Source organism: Vespula vulgaris, chromosome 19 (genome assembly GCF_905475345.1).
Source record: "Vespula vulgaris chromosome 19, iyVesVulg1.1, whole genome shotgun sequence".
Taxonomy (NCBI): domain Eukaryota; kingdom Metazoa; phylum Arthropoda; class Insecta; order Hymenoptera; family Vespidae; genus Vespula; species Vespula vulgaris.
The window spans coordinates 623,953-642,500 of record NC_066604.1 but is presented as its reverse complement, the minus strand read 5'-3'; the positions used below and the strand labels follow the sequence as shown (position 1 = coordinate 642,500).

Genomic DNA, 18,548 nt, shown 5'->3' with positions numbered 1-18,548 from the left:
CTAGAATTAGATTATTAGATTATAAATCTTAAAATAAAATTGATTTTATGGAAAATAAAGAGGACAAAGTGGAATTAATTACAATCGATATTTAGGATACGAGAAATTTTCTTTCTTTTTTTTTTTCTTTTGCAATATATCACTAAAACAATTCATTGAAGTGTATATATAAATAAATAAATAAATAAATAAATAAATAAATAAATAAATAAATAAATAAATAAATAAATAAATAAATAAATAATTTATTAGTCGACGTTTATATAGGTTCGGATCCTTTTCAAAATATATTTTCAAAAGATCTTCCGTTAAGAACGAGAGCGTTATTGTGGCTCACGGAGCCACGTTGCCCACAACAGCACCCACATCCTGTTGTACTCTGAACGTTATATAGTATAGTGTTACGAAAAGACGATAGTAGTTTGATACCGAAAGGTATTTGTAATATATCATCGGAAAGGGAGGAAGAAAAAAGAAAAATGTCCGACAAAGGCGTGAAAGATTAGATCAATTTTTCGAAAGTAATTTCTCTCTCTTTTATTTATTTATTTATTTTTTTATATCGATTATTCCGATTCTGTTATATGAAAGAAATTATTATTAATTTCTTTTCGAGTTTTTTCTAACAAATGAGAAACAAAAGGCAGAAAGAAAAAAAGAAAGACGAAGAAAGAAATAAGTTCGACCGTAGCGATTATCTGTTCCTGGGCATCTCGTTGTCGATTTCTTTCAAAAAGAAAAAAAAAAAGAAAGAAAGATGAAGAAATAAATAAAAATAAAAAAAAGGAGATCGAAAGGATAAAAAGAAACAAAAAAGTGAAATCATGCAAAAGAAAAATACAAATAAAGAAGAGATAAATGAAAATAAAAAAAAAAAAGAAAACGGAGATCGAGAGGATAAAAAGAAATAAAAGTGAAATCATTCAAAATAAAAATTATACAAAGAATTAGACAACTCAAAAATTAAAAAGAAAAGAAAAGAAAGAAAGAAAAAAATCAAAAAAATAAAATAAAAAATATCAACAATATTAATAAAATTAGAAATAGAAATAAGTGAATGAAGAAACGGAAAACCATTTCATGGAAGATAATAGGTGAAAAAAAAAATAATAAAAGAAAAAAAAGGCTGACTAAGAACGCGTAACGGAATAGCAAAGTCATTCTGTTAGTTTTCTCTCCAACTACATATCATCTTTCGCTGCACTTGCATCCAACCATCTCTCTCTATTTTTACCCTATTCAGCTATCTAGCTATGTAGATACATTCCTCTCGAAGGCTTACATAAAAGGCCTGATCGTTTCGTTCCGGTAGACGTGTATATATACATATATATATACATATATATATAACATATATGTATGTACGTATGTATGTACGTATATATGTATATATATATATCCTTCATGTTCTTCGTTGAGATTATTATTACTCAAAGGCTGATTTATTAAAGAGAACAAAAAAAAAAATAATTAAATAAATAAAATTATCAAAGGACAATCTCTAACAACGCGGATTCAGGAAGAAACTTCTTTTATGGAATCAGACCAGTTAAAAATGAATGAAAGAGAAGAATCATTCCGAATCATGGTAATCCCATGCTATCGTTGACGTTATTTATCTTTTCTTTCTTTCTTTTTTTTCTTTTAGAAACATACCGACATCGTTAATTTCAGCGTGTTTAGAGAAAAGTGATTCATTTCGACGAAACAAAAGTATCAATGTTAAATAAAAAATAATATTAATCAATATTAAATAATAGTAATAATAGTAATAATAATAATAATAATAATAATAAGACAACGACTGTATTAAGATTTAAAAGAGTTTGGTTTCGAGAGAAGAAAAATATCGATATTACAAAAAAAATAATGTTAATCAATATTAAATAAAAATAACAACAATAACAATAATAATTATAATTACAATAATAATTATAATAATAACAACAACAACGACAACAAGAACAACTATCTCCATGGGTTAACGAAAGGCGTGACGTTACGTCGGTACCGTTATGGTCGTCATACAATAGAAACTTTACTCTTGCTCTTCGAAGCCGAGTCCACAGCAATAAAGAATAAAAGGAGCAACACGCCTAAGACGACTAAGCGCCAAGTGCTCGAGCCATTTTCCGGCTCGCGACTTTGAGAAGGACAACGGAGAGAGACAGAGACAGAGACAGAGACAGACAGAAACATACTGAGAGTGAAAGAGTGAGACAGAGATAGACAGAAGTATTTTGAGAGTGAAAAAGACAGAGATAAACAGAAATACTTTGAGAGTGAGAGAGTGAGAGAGACAGAGCCAGACAGAAAGTGTTTGAGAGAGAGAGAGAGACAGAGACAGAGACAGACAGAAAGAGTCCGAGAGACAGTGAGTGAGAGAGATAGAAACACGCAGAGAGAAAGAGAGGGAAAGATCGAGAAGAACGTGCTGCGAACAAGGACGGTAAGATGACGAGAACTCGTGGAAGAAGTAGGGAGGATGGACCTCGTGAGATTCGATGAATGAACCAAGTCATGAATGAACGCGGAACCCTCCTCGTACCGGTATAGGTATACAGACATTCGGTACCTACACGTCAACGCGAGCTACATGAAAGCCGTCAGTGTGCCACTTTCTGCTCGAAAAAAAAAAAGAGAAAAACCTTAGAAGGCTTTTAAAACGTTTCGATATAGTTAAGAAAGAGAGAGAGAGAGAGAGAGAGAGAGATGAGTGAAGTATCTTTTAAAATTGTTTCGGATAAAGAAATTTTTAATCAATCTAATTTGCGAAGTAAAGAAGAAAAGTAAGTTCACTCGATTGTTAAGTATTTCAATGAAAATTATTTTTGATCGATTTATTTCTACGTATATTTGAATATATCGAATAGTTTTGTCTGATTTATTGAATTAAATTTTGTATAATTGTTCTTTTTCTTGTTTGGGTAAGATAAAAGGAATTCGATTTTTGAAAAAATATGAAATGTAATTTCATTGGATTTTTAAATATCTCTATGAAAATTATTTTTGATAGATTTATTTTTACGTATATTTGAATATATCGAATAGTTTTGTCTGATTTATTGAATTAAATTTTGTATAATTGTTCTTTTTCTTCTTTTGGGTAAGATAAAAGGAATTTGATTTTTGAAAAAAAAATTAAAAATAATTTCACTGGATTGTTAAATATATTAATGAAAATTATTTTTGAAAGCTACGGTGCAATACACTTATATATATTTCGATCATGAAATTTTTTCTAATCTTTCTTTTTCCTTTTTTTTTTATAAGAAAACGAGAAGTCGATTGAAGAAAAAAAAGAGAAGTAAAGTAATTTCACTCGATTGTCGAATACCTCAATAGAAATTATTTTTAGAAGATTTAATGCCTATATTTAAATATATCGATTACTAAATTTAGTTTAACTTTTCTTTTTCTCTTTTGCATAATCTTTTTTGAAAAAAGAATAGTTCGAAAAAAAAAGAATAATTTCAGCCGATTGTTATATAATCTCAATGAAGATTATTTTTGAAAGGCCCACTGTGTATATTTAAATATATCGATCATTAAATTTTATCTTACTTCTATTTTTCTTTTTTACTCTAAGAAAAAACAAAAAAAAAACAAAAGATCAATTCGAAAAAAAAGAAAAGTAATTTTACTCGATTGTCAAACGTCCGAATAAAAATTATTTCCAGAAGATTTAGTACGTACATTTAAATATATCAACCGCTAAATTTTCTTTAATTTTTCTTTTTCTTTTTTGCATAAGGGGAAAAAGGATTTGAATCTCAAAAAATAAAAAAAAAAGAAAGAAAGAAATAAAAACAACAAGACAGTAATTTCTCTCGATTATCAAATATCTCATTCAATGAAAATTATTATTGAAAGATTTAATGCGTATACTTAAATGCATCGATTGTTAAAATCTTTCGAATTTTTCATTTTTCTTTTTTGCGTAAAAAAAAAGAAAATTAAAAAAAAAAGAAAAAAGAGAAAAAAAACTATGTTTTAAGTATTCCAACAAACGTACGATCCAGTTAACCGGATTTTTCTTGGAGAAACGTGAATGCACAGAGAATAATAAATAATCGTATGAAAGGGTTCTACTTCCTGTCAGAAGAAGAAACACGTTACCCTCGAAGAAGAAGTTTGTCTAACTGGAACGACCTTTTTGAAGGGGGTGGAAAGGGGAATAGCTTAGAAACTATAGTTAACGTAGTCGTGTCGTCTTTTCTATTTCCTTCCTTCGCAAATTTTGAAGCAAAACGAGACACAAGTACAGTCGAAAAAGAAGATGAAGACTTTCGTAAAAATGCCTATTACCCTCGAACTATGTTCTCTTCTCTTTACTCTCTAGTAAGGACAATAAATAGAAAATAGAAAAGAAAGAATTGAAACAGAGCGAAAAGGTAAAATTCTAAACGTTCGGATACTTCGTTGTCACGGTACAACTGAAAAACGCAGCATGCTTCGTGCACCACCTCATGCTGTACCCTTTAAAAGAAAAGAGTAGGGATAAAAAAAAAAGAAAAAGAAAAAAGATAGAAAAAAAAAGTACAATTTTACATTATCTCGAGCGTTCATTCTTCTCTATTCTTGAAAAAGATAACCAAGATCGTTTGACTTTTTGAAAAATTTACTATTTGTTTTTTTTTTTAAATTATGTAATTATAATTTTAGTAAGATACGAAATCAGTTTGAAAAATGATCATTCGAAGATGGGTAAACTACGTTTTCCGATTTTCGTTTGTTCTGTTTTTTTTTCTTTTCTTTTTTTAATTAATACAAGTCAGTTTGTATTATGCGACGACGAGTAACCATCGTTTTTTCGTTTTCTTCATTTAATTTGTTCTGATCTTGTCTACTTTCCTATATTTTTTTTTTTTATTATTTTTTTTTCGATTATAACCTCAATAAGATACGTGTCAGCTTGAAAAATTATTATTCGATGACGAGCAACTTCTGTTTTCCGATTTTTTTTTATTCTTCTCTTGTTTTCTTCCTATTTTCTTACGTTTTTTTTATTTTTTTATTTTTTTTAATTATAACCTCGATAAGATACACGTCAGCTTGAAAAATTATTATTCATCGACAAATAACTTTTGTTTTCCAATTTTCTTTTGTTCTATTTTTATCTTTGTTTTTTCTATACCAATCATTATTTCTACTTTTTTAATTATTTGTTTATTTATTTTTTGGTTATAACCTTTTAATTATTATTTGTTGACGAGGAGACTTCGTCTTCTTCCGATTGTCTTTTATTCTTTTTTCGTTTTTTTTTTCTATTCTTTTTAATATTTGTTACTTCTAATTATAACCTCAATAAAATAAACTTTCTTTTTAACTATAACCTCAATAAGATACGCGTCAGTTTGAGAAATTATCTGATTCGACGAGGAGCCATCTTAGTTTTAGCCGATATTCTTTTGTTCTACATTAGTTTTCGTTTCTTCTATATAATAACCACCCTTATTTCTATTTGTTAATTATAACCTCCTAATTATTATTCAACGACGAGGGACCTTCGTCTTCTTTCGATTTTCTTTTCCTTTTCTTTTTATCTTAATCTTATTATTTATCTTAATCTTATTTCTTATCTTTATCTTACTTCTTATCTTTTTATTTCTCCCTTTTCTTTTTATTTCTTACTTCTTTTCTTATTATTTCTTTTTGTTTTGATTTTTCTTTTCTATTCTTTTACTTTTTTTATTCTCTCGTCGCACCGACCGATAAAAGGATTTCCGGTTGTAGGTCCACTGGAGCAAAGGTTCTACTCCTTTTATATTTCGATCGTAATTGTAAGCAACTCACACGCTTGGACGAATGTAGCTCGGTCATATAAATAGGACAAAGTTCGCACGCGAGGACGAGCCATCGTAGACTAAGGTCGTAACTTAGGTTTTGTACCTTTACGTTGAACCATACGAACCAATCTAATTGTGAAATAAAGATATAAAACGACCAATACAGTGATTCCTTTCGATCATTGTTACAAAGTCTCATACCTGTAGGCGGTTTTCTTCGATTCACAAAAAAAAGGTCCTTTAAAGATATCCGCCAACTCATATTCCCACAAAACCAGATATTTATCTTCTTTTCCAAGATATTTCGAAGATAAGAGAAGATAATTTACGATACTATGATGATTGACAACGAGATGAGAATAATACGAAATTGCAAAGATTAATTTGTTAATTACAAGTGTACGTTCTTGATGATTATAATCACTACGACAAGCAAATAGTTATACATGATAGATCAAAAGTCTCTAGATGATTTAAAAAAATTCATTTTCCTTTCTCCGAAGATTTTTTAAGCTAATTTTCTTTTCTTTTTTTTTTTTATTCAAATTTGCGATACTACGAGGTAGGCTTGTATTTTGTATTTAATATAAAAAAATATATTTACGATTATAAAAATATTCATTGTAATTAGATTTTATGTTTAAATATAAAATCATAATTGACGATAAAAAAAATGTTCAGGAAAGAGAATAATTAATTTGAAAAATCACCAAAACAATGTAGATCCATCTAAGAACTTTTGATTTATCATTTATTATATAAGCGTGTCATCAATACGTACGTGATATGTAAGAAAATATATATACATAAATTATAGGGCTTTTGTTTAATAAAAAATAGAAAAAAAGTTTTTTTTTTCTTTGTAATAAAAAATATACATATTGCAGTGTATATCCCCCCCTCTCAAATTACAATGATTTGTCAATTATAAATTTACTTCGATGATTATATATGATAAACAAAAAATTTCTAGACGATTTTAAAATTCAATTATCCTTTTTCGCGACTTTCTAAGCTAATATTCTTTTTTTCTATCAAATTACAAGCTAGAATTCGTTGTTTTCTCGAGTTTTCGAAATTAACAATAAAAAGAGAAATTGATTCGAAAAACTATCAAAAAAAAAAAAAAAAAAAAAATCAAAGGAGAAAAAGACACCTAGAAACTTTGACCTATAATTCATTATACAAGTGTTATGAATACCAATAAATTATAAGGCTTTTGTTTGATACATTTTTTTTTTTTTTTTTTTTTTTTTTTTTTGATACATAAGAGACGTAAACAGGATACACGCACGAAACACAATATATATTTTAGATTTTCTATCGAAATACGAAGAAACGAATACAACCCTCTTTCAGAGAACTTCTGAGAAGACGAAAACCTTAGTTTTGAAGTACCTAAAAGGGAAGGTGAGAAAGAAAGAGAAAAGAAAAAGGAAAAAGAAAGAGAAAAAGAAAAAGAAGAAAAAGAAGAAGAAGAAGAAGAAGAAGAAGCAAAAGAAGAAGAAGAAAATTCCGACGAAGAAGAAAAGTTGAAGTTCGCGAAATACTTAAGAAACGGTATTAGCGTGGCTTTTCAGTGCCTCGGCAACTGGAAGACCCAAAGGATCAAGGAGCCGCACGAAAAGATCCGAGATCCTCGCTTTTCCTAGGATTTGAAAAATATTTCGAATATTTTCCGAAAATCTACGAGTCCCATTCTTACGTTTCGTTGTATGTGTGTATATATATAATATTTATGTGTGCGTGGGAGCAACCACACGGCACTTACACCCCATAGGGGAAAAAAAGAAATAAAGAAACATCTTCCTAACGATCGTCTCTTAAACTTTAAAGGAACTAGTAGACAAAACTTTGTCTGAGATGATCGATCGAACAAAATAAAAAAAGAAAAAGAAAAAGAAGAGTATTCATGTAATACTATTTTATATTATCTCGAAAGCATTCGTTTCTTCTTTATCCTTGAACAAAGATAATAATGAAGATCGTTTGAACTTTTGAAAAATGTTTCTAATATTTTTTTTCTTCTTTCTTTTTTTAAATGAAGTGACTGTAACCTCAATAAGAAGAATTTAGTATTTGTAAAATGATTATTCAACGACGAGAAACGCAAGTTCATCCGAGATTAATAGATCAACATGAGTAGACTATAATCGTAGAGACTACAATCGTATATGTGTATAATGATTTCATTTATTTCGTAAAATATCACTAAGAGATCTTTGTTTGATGCTAGATAAATCATGGATTACATCGACAGAGATTTTCGAAATACTGAAAGCTGAAACGGTAAATACAAGTAATGGATCCTTTCAGAGGAAAAAGAGAAAGATGGGGGGGGGGTAGAAAAGGAAACGTTAATGGACCCCTATAAAGAGATATTAATCTGAAAAGAATAGCTAGGAATGCGGGCTTTCGACGAGATTAAAATAAATTTATGAATAGATAGAATATAGTATAGATTTCAAGCTTTTCGCGATTATGATACAATCAACAATATAATTGTGATATATATATATACACACACACATACATACATACATATATATATATATATATATATATATATGCTAGATACAGATATCGATTTTTTCATAAATGATGCATAATAATCATTTTTTTTCACCACGTATAACTTTGATTACTTTAAAAAAAGATTATTACAACTGCTGAATATAAGAGAGGAGAAAAAAACAAAATAAAAAAAACTGTGTTGACCTTCGTAACTCGAAAAGATGGCGAGTAAAACAAACAAAAGGAGACAAAATATGTTAACGTGCAACTAAATCTTTAAAAAAAAAAAAAAAAAAAGCGAAATCAAAGCAAAATCTTTAATAAATTATTAATTAATTATAATTAGTATAAATTATTAATTGATTGTAATTAAAGCAAATTAATAATTAATTATAATTAATTATAATTATCTTGTAATTTTAATATCAATTGAAATATTTTAAATAATCGAGATATTTGCTCGAACATCTACGAACGGATACCCCAAATATATATATACATATATATATGTATGTATGTATGTGTATGTATATGTATGTATATTAGCAAGTGGCTATAACAAGTTGCTGATAAGTATCACTTACCTTTGTTCTTTTCCTACATTTGGCGAGACTACCGTGGGCAAATCTGAAATTAAAAAAAAACAAATAATAATGATAATAATAATAATAATAATAATAATAATAATAATAATAATAATAATAATAATAATAATAATAATAATAATAATGTAATTACATAAAGATGAATTACTATATGGAAATTATATATCTGATAAATTGTATTCGACTTGAATAGTGGTACGTAGAATAAAATGTAAAACTAAACATACTTTTTACAAGAGAATAACTTTCCCATAATATACGATCGAGCGACTTGACATTTTTTTTCATTTTTCTCTTTTTTATGGAGAAGTTTGAATGGATGACGTATAAAGTCGAACATAAATTTTTGTATAATTCTAATCGATCGTAACCATGAAGAAAAGAATAGAAGTCACTTTTTATGACTTTTGTTTTCTTTTTATCTGGACACGTAGTGAAAATTTAAATAACACCATTTTGTAAATTTATCTCATTTACATGTGTGTGTGTGTGTGTATGCATATATGTGTACAGTAGTTAAAAAGAAAAGAATTCGATATTTTACAAACTTATAGCATTCACAGAGATAAATAAAAAATATCTAATTAACATGGTACTTTTCCATATAAATTAATTTTTATTATTTATTATTTTATATCTTATATTTTTTTATTATTGTATTTTAATACTATATTTCATATATTTATTTTTTTATATTTTTATAATTTCATATGCGTTCGAGATACCGTAAGAAATTAAATATACATAGAGGAATTTGCTTAGAAATAAACTGGTTCAAAATTATCAAGATAAGTTTTATTATAAAAATAAAAACAACTATTACTAATATAATAATATAACATATATATATATATACATACATACATACATACATACATACATACATACATACATATGTGTGTGTGTTCAAAAATTTCACGCTCGAATAAAAAAAAGAAAGAAGAAAAAACAAATCCTTCGGTCGAATCTTAAAAACAAAAATAAAAAAAAAAAGATTTAAACTGTTGTGCTGTAAAGAGCGTGTGTTTTGTCCTACATATACTTACCGTATACGTAGACATATAGATAGAATACATACATATATCAGTGTGATGAATAAAGACTAAATGAGATCGCAAGATGTCGACACAAAAGGGAGAGAGGGAGGGAGGGTGTTAGGGTGGTAGAAGGAGGGAGAGATGGGTCGGGGGGGGGGGAGTTCGATCGTCCAACAGATCTCTTCATGCTTTACCGAGAACACATGTTCTCTCCCATATGTGCCGATGCCCGCATCAGACGAATTACTATATTCCGTTGACCGCATGCATAAACGACGACGACAACGACGACGACAACGACGACGATGACGACGATGACGACGACGAAAGAAAACGAAAGATGCACGAAATCGGGTTAGAAAAAAAAAGAAAAGAAATAAAAGAAAAAAATCACGTGGATTCGCGGTTACTCCTTTCCGTTCTTTGATGAAATGAATGCGAGATGCGATTCTTCATGAATTAGAAAAAAAAGGAAGAAAGAAAGAAAGAAAGAAAGAAGGAAAGAAAGAAAGAAAAAATAAGAATTTTGGACTAACGGCAAAGTGCATCCACGTGAAATGATTATTTTGGAGCGTAGAATACATGTAATTACGTATAGACCGTTTATTAAATTTCATATTTTTATTCTTACCATATACTTACCATCACAGATTCCATTCTAACAGATGTTCCCAATTGCTATTAAGATTGCTATAGTCGATTACTATTAGAGTCAATCAAGGGCTACCAAATATGGTATATCTCCTTTTTTATACGTATATATATATATATATATATATATATATATATATATATATATATGTATAAAATATGTCGAAAAAAAAGAAATATTTTTTTTTCCCTGAGATTCGTCCCTCTATTTCCCTTACCATCTCAAACAAAAAGAAAAATATAATGTTTTATTATATATATTATATTATATAATATTATATATAATATAATATATATTATAATATAATATAATATAAATATAATAAAATATGATATATATATATATATATATATATATATATATATTTGAACAATTTATTCTTTTGAAGAAAAAGAAACGACTTGGTCAAAGTTATTATTAAAACAGAAAAAAACACCCGAAAATGATAATATCTTCTCATTTTTTTGAAAAGAGGCGAAGAGTCATAAATATGGGATACGAATAAAATAATTTATTATTTTTAAAAATCAATACCTAAAAATCTATTTACAAAAGTCGCTAATGCAGATATCGGATTTGTATATAATACATTCAAAACAATGTTAGGGGCTAAATGTGTACGTAAGTACATCTTATTCATTTTTTTTTTTCTGTATCAGTCCATATTTCTCTCATGTTTTTTCTCATATAATGAACGAAAAAATTCCATATTCGCGTATTTCGTGATTTAATTGTTTACAATGTGCTACGTATTTTCTATTAAAAAAAAAAAAAAGGAAGAAGACGAATTAACCTCAAAAAATAATTGGAACTATAGATTTTTTTCACCGATCACAATTAATACGAAAATAGAAAATTCTGTTAGAAAGAAATGAAAAATATCGATATCTATAGAACTTTTATACGTTTTTAACAATAAATTTTCTTTCATGAGCCCTAATGAATAATTTTAAAAAGATACATTTAATAATAACGCTTATTATTAATACATTTAAAATTGAAAGATTCACAATTGTTATCATCACACGAGAACCGCCATTTTTAAGTATTTCATGTTAATTACTAACCTCAAAAAACAATCGTAAACTACAGATTTTTTCGACCATAGATGCAGAACAATTAATACTAAAACAAATATTACATTAGTACTTATATATTATATTATACAAATAAATATTATCTTATATTAATTAAAAGCACGTGAAAAATATCGAGATACGTAAAACTTTTATGCGTTTCTAACAAAATAAAACAAAAAAAAAAAGACCTCTCTTAAAAATTGCTAATATTACTCAATAATTAATTACCTTACCTCGAAAAGAACATTTTTTTTTAAATTTACTTCGTTATCGCAAAAATTTGAATTCGTTCAAAGATAGACGAATGAATAAGGGGAGGAAAAAGAAGAAGAAAAAACAAAAAAAAAAAGAAAATAAAAAAAGCGACAGAGAAGGGTGGAAATATATTTCTCTATAAATCGATTTAACAATTCGTGCACGAAGCTTAATACGTACAAAAGGATAGATGAACACAATTGTGAATGAATCACGCGATCTACCGGCTGCCACCGTCTATCTCTCTTCTCTTCCTCCTCCACCACCTCCTCCTCCTTCTCACCCTCTCTCCTTTCCACAACCCCTATCATTCGCTGTTTCATCTTTTGGTACGTGTATGTAGAGTATCCCTGTATGTACGAACGTACGTACGTACGTACGTATGTACGTAGTACTGACATACGTCTCGATGTTATACGAATGAAGGCTATTGAAGAGGGAGGGAGGGTCTTTTACCCCTAGGTACACCCTTAAATGTGATCCCTTAACGAATCGGTTAGAAAACGAACGATCGACCTTACTAAATTTATTTCTCTCAACGGTCTCTCTGTTTCTCTCTCTCTCTCTCTCTCTCTCTCTCTCTTTTTCTTGGTCGATACTCTCGTCTCGATGAATTTTTAATCTTTGATTTGTTTTTATTTTTTTTTTTTTCAGTCATACGAAACTTTGTAAAATTGATTTGTAATATTGAAATTATTTGGACATGTAGTATTCATGATGTAGGTGATTACATACATCTATGTAATGTTAATATGTAGATTATTCGGCATCAGAGTGATAAGTTAGATACTTTAAATTTATTGTTCATAGGAACTTTACTGCGATCAGATAATATTTGTTATTTTATAATATTCATGTTCTTTTTTTTTTTTTTGAGGGAGAGGAAGGGAATAAATATTTCTATTCGACTTCTCAATTCATTTGAAGACGTCATTACACTTTGAATTTCAATTAGTTTGTATTTTTATTTAGTCATTTGAAGATGAGATAATTATGTTTTGTTTATGTTTTAGAATAGGTTGATGCGTTCATTTTTTGAAGAGTATATTTATCAATTTGGAAAATGAAACGTACTGATACCAGTACAAACGTAAAAAATTTTAAGAAAAAATTAATTTAAAAAACAATCCGATATTAATCTGCACACATTGAAAATGATTTATTCATAGAATTTATATATATATATATATATATATATATATATATATATATATAGCAATTCTGAGAATGACACGTTTTTTTTTAAAGCTTCAGTACATTATAAATGCAATCGATATCCAAAGAAAAAAAAATATATTTACAAAAGTAAATACTTGAAAAATTATAATATCAAGATAAAAGTTAAAAAATAAATTTCGATTTTTGTAAAAAAAAAAAAAAAATCAAATTGTCCGCATGAGATGATCACATGATTCGTGATCGAAAAAAAAGGGTTTGAACTTAATAAGAAGAAAAAAATTATTTCTTTTTCTCGAATAAAAATTCTCTACAGAGATCACATAAATCCAAAAAAAGACTTTCGTGAAATCATTTATCGCATATCACAATAAATCGGATCCAGTCGTCTTGTTTTGAATACAGTCGTACCGTTTTCTAAATCCAATTCATTCAATATTATCTTCTTTCTTAAAACTTTCTTCGGACTCTTGAATGAGAAAATCTCAAGAAAATATTCATTCACGTATGAATCTTCCGTAAAAGAGACGTTTACGTTTGAATTCGCCCGAATTTTTGAACACGTTTTGATTACTTTTATCGCTTGAAACGTCTCCTAAGTTTTCTAATTCGTTGAACTACACCTGAATGACGTACCGGGGATAGAATTGATTTTATTTAGCATTGTAGTCTGGCGTGTGTCTGTCACGGGATTCCTTTTATTAATTCCTTACGAACGACCAGGTGAGAACCAGATTCTGGTTTATTATTTTCCTTTGTGTCTTTCTCAGTTACACGAGACACACGTTCTTCTGATCGTTGTTCTTCGTTTAAAAAAAGCATATAATAATAGACGTTTGTTATTAAAAATGATTAATGCAAAGAATAAAAATCCAACATCTCCGTTATTAAGTATCTCGATGATTTACATCGTAAGATACGTAACAATATATAATTTTACGATGGATCAACTCTCCCCGAAAAGAAATCGAGCAGCCATCTATCCCGAGATTCAAGAAGTGACGACACGCCTGTTTTTTTTTTTTTTACAATAACGTTACAACAATTATTTCGTCGCATAAATTGTAAATATAACTTTTAAATGTTATCTCAATCCACTGTGTTCAGAAAAAAATCATTACTTTTTTTTTTTTTGACAAATTGTTAGTAAATTATAATTTAAAGAACAATCTAACAATTTTTCATAGATTAATTTAATTTCTATATTACACCATAACTAATATAATTTTATTAATTGAAAACAAACAAAGACTATCGTTTATGAATTCTGTTAGTAATAATCAATCCTACCACTAAAGATATCTAAAAATCAGATTAGATATATCTACAAAACATGAGACCTATTTCATCCACAATACTGTCTCTCATCCGAAATTCACCCTACCTATACCGCCATTGTAAATCCCTACAAAATTACGACGTAATCTGTGAGTCGAGTCCTTACATTTTATCCGTGTTAAATCCTCATACATCGACTTTAATTTTCAAAACTGTTTTAAACTTAATGCATTATAATCGTGCTTAAAATTCTTTACAAGAACTGTCTTTTTTTTTTTTTCAATTATTACCTGTAAAAATAATAATCCATACACTTACAACGAGTGTCTGAATTTACTCTTTAAAACTTTCTATCTACATATTTCCTGATACTTATCTTTCTCTCTTTCTGTGAAGAGACCTAGGTCGAATAAGTAAAGGTAAAGAAAAAGTAACCGAGATAAACGGCGTTAAGTTGCATCTGCAAGCCACGTGAATCTTTCCTGTGGGATAAGAAAATAGTTACGGACGGTACGACGTTTCGTCTCCAGGGGTTATAGTAGTTTTTAACTCGAAGGTTAAGAAACGCCATGAGACCAAATAACGTAGTGTAGTAGTATGTAGTCGAGTTAGAAACGTCAAACCTGTAGAAGAAAATCCTTGTCACCTTTTTCGAAACTGTCGTTATTGTTTCGTTCGGCTTTCCGACGAAATTTTTTCGGTGAAATTTCTTCTGTGTGCAAGAAAAAAAGAGGGGGAAAAAAAAAAGAGAAAAGAAAAGAAAAAAGGAAAAAGAAAAAATACGATAAAATAAAACAAAAACTTTTCAATGTTCGTAAGTAAACGAGATCAGATAATGATGGATAGTTGTTGGACCGGAAGAGGTTGAAACTATACAGATGGTTAATTTAATTGTTTCATTGCGAACGCGTAGGGAGAGAAAGAGAGAAAGTAGGGAGAGAATATAGGGAGAAGAAGGAAGGAGGAAGGAGGAGAGAGGGGAAGGAAGAGGAGAGAATTACCAGCTCGTACTCGAGGACAGGAAGAATGTGATATTCGAACATCGTATGGATCTGCGTTAGAATGAAAGCGTGGGTGTGTCTGTGGGAGATATTACCAAACATAAAATCAAGAGAAAGAGAGGGGGTAGGGAGGGGAATCGTGCATCCAAGCTTGATCATCTTGTCGCATATGCGCCCAGAGATATATCACATGTGCCGCCCTTTACTCGCTATATATATATATATAAGCACCGACCAGTGTGTAGGAAGTAAACACAAATGTGATATTTCGTACGGTCCTGTTCTCTGTACGCTGAATAAATATCATCAAAATCCACGCTCACTCGTAGAAAGAAAGAAAGAAAAAAAAAAGGAGAAAGAAAGAAAAAATAGACGAGGACCACAAGAGGAAGAGCACCCAACCCTTGGTAAAAAAAAAAAGAGAAAGAGAGAGAAAGAAATGAAAAAAAAATCTTGAACGTTCGTTATAATTCGGTTAGGACCAATTTCGTATATATGTATAATATTAATATACGTTTGTATGTATGTATGTTTGTATGTTTGTGTGTATTTATACGCCTACATGAAAATATTGTAACAATAGGGAATCTCAAAATTTATATATATGTATACGTGTGTAGATATATTTATACAGGTAGAAATATGAGATGAGAACGAATGGATTATTTTATTAATTAATAAATATTGAACGGCTAATTTTTCTAGTAATCTTTTAGAACAGACATCGACTTTGCAGGTTTTTCGAAAAAGATTTTGAATGGGTAAATATATCGTCTTTCTATTTTTAATATAATATTAATCAATTATTATAAAATATTTATTATATTAATATTTATTAAATTATTATAAAATTTTTAAATAAGTACACGCAAAGGACCTTTTTATTTTATTTATGGAAAATAATTTCTTCTTTTTCTCTCGCGTGAAACTATATACAATACGTTTAATCATTAATTTGTTAATTAATTTTGCACAAACTCGTTTTTTTAATTAAGAAATTAAAGTCAAATAAATTAAACGAAATTTTTAAAAATATGAAGAAATCTTCATTTTTATGAGTAATATATCCATTTCAAAAGTCGCATGTCTTTATACAATAACTATAAACGGAAAAAGGTATTACAAGGATTAAATAAACGAAACAAAGCAAAATAAAATAAAAGAAAAAAAGATTTTCGCTATTCAATTTCCATGATCGTTGAATTACGTCGATTATCAACACGAATCATAAAGATACGAAAAACTTCGGGAAAAAAATGTAATCTTTAAAATAAGAATATACATGTGTGTGTACACGCAATCAGAAAATACTGTATCTTCTAACCGGTGAGAAATAAATACAAATATTATCCAGTCAAATATGAATTATTCAAATCTATTACCAAGTATTAATAAACATGTAACACTACGTGTAATGAATACTTACTAATAAAAATTTCAATCTTACATTAATATCAGTAATAAATATTAGTAGATCGGTGTTTATCAAAATGATTCAAAAAACATTCAGATAACTTCCTAACGTAAAAAGTTTAAGTCATAAGTGTATTAATACTTTTATGTAGAGCATAAAAAACTGTATCGGCTGATGCAATAAAAAATATAAATTTCCATTAAAAAAAAAAAAAAAAAAAAAGTGTAGTTGCAGTTTTCTCATCTATCGATGTACAAAAGTTTATTACATTATTTATATATTTTTATAAACGCTTATAACCGTTTAGGAGATATATGTTTCGATTGTGTGGAACACCTTGTATACATATATATTTAATTAGAACGAAAATGACGTCCTTTGAGGGGACGTAGCGAAACCTTTCCCGCGCAAAACCTGGGCCTTAGCAACCGGAGGGAAGCACGTCTCGTACTAGTTTCCCGCGTTTTTATTCTATCTCTGTCTCTCTCTCTTCTCTCTCTCACTTAGTCTCTCTCTCTCTCTCTCTCTTCTCTCTCTCTATCTTCTCTCTCTCTCTCACTTAGTCTCTCTCTCTCTCTCTTTTTTTTCTTTCACTTAGTCTCTCTTTCTCTTTCTCTCTCTCTTCTCTCTCCTCTCTTTCTCTCTTTCTCTTTTTCTCTTATTTCTTCGTTGAAGCGATATAAGAGATGGGCATTCTCGGCGAACGAAGAAGGCCCAACCACATAAAATACTCTGTCGATGTGTTTCTGTTAAACGAAAGCGAATTCGAACGTGTCTTGCGGCCTCCTCCCTCTTGGACCATCCTTAGGTTTACCACCACCTTTACCGACCGAGTAGTAGTTAGTCTTGTCTTCGACTGAAAGCCGATAAAGTCAAAACCACATGATCCTGAGTTAGAATGTCCAGGAGTCGGACTGTTCCATCGTTTAAAATTATCGACTATGGTATCTAACGTGTATGGTATAAGCAAGCGGTATAACGACGTTGTCACCATACAATTTCTTACGAAATTGAAATGTTATGATAAAAAGTCAAAAAAAAGAACAAAAAATGGATGATAGATGACGAACAATGGCGGGAAATAATTCCGATATTTATTAATTTCTTAAAATAGCGATGAAATAATTATAATAATAATAATAATTCCCTCATTCATAGAACGGGGAAAAAGAGAGGAAACGTTATGGGTATCGTAAAAATGGATAACACATGGCGCATGGTATGTATAGTTACAGATACGGAACCATCGAGGAGTATCGAGGGGAGAAAGAGACTAGGGGTGACGAAGTGGAGAGGTTAAGGTGAGGTAATTCCGAATACGTATATATCTACATACATATATACACTTAATATATACGTAGTTGAAGAAACCATGATAAGAGGAAGAAAGACGGGAAGATGTCTCGTGTGCCTTCGCCATGACAGACTTCCGGAGGAAGTCGAGGCATCACGCGTGACACGCGCCCTCCAAGTTCACCTAGTTCCTTAATCTTTCTCTCTCTCTCTCTCTCTCTCTCTCTCTCTCTCTCTCTCTCTCTCTCTCTCTCTCTCTCTCTCTCTCTTTTGCTTGGACATATGCCCTCGTAATCGCATAGATAATCACATAGATGATCAAACGTGGCCTTTGACACGACATTAATAAACAATTATGGTTATAATCAAACGAAACGTATTATCTCTCCTAATCATATCGTCAAGACTTATATCACATTGACAAAAAAATAATATAAAAGATAAATAAATAAAAA

The 18,548-nt window shown here is 29.3% G+C and overlaps 1 protein-coding gene across 6 annotated transcripts in view; it reads right to left on the bottom strand.

Moving 5' to 3' along the window:
• LOC127070650 (M-phase inducer phosphatase-like) overlaps positions 1-18,548 on the bottom strand; it is a 93,471-nt gene that overhangs the window by 54,297 nt on the left and 20,626 nt on the right. For all 6 annotated transcript variants that reach the window (XM_051008892.1, XM_051008891.1, XM_051008895.1 and 3 more), the window contains one exon: positions 8,888-8,930. In XM_051008892.1, coding sequence (XP_050864849.1) covers positions 8,888-8,930 — 43 coding nt within the window. The remainder of the gene's footprint in view (positions 1-8,887; positions 8,931-18,548) is intronic.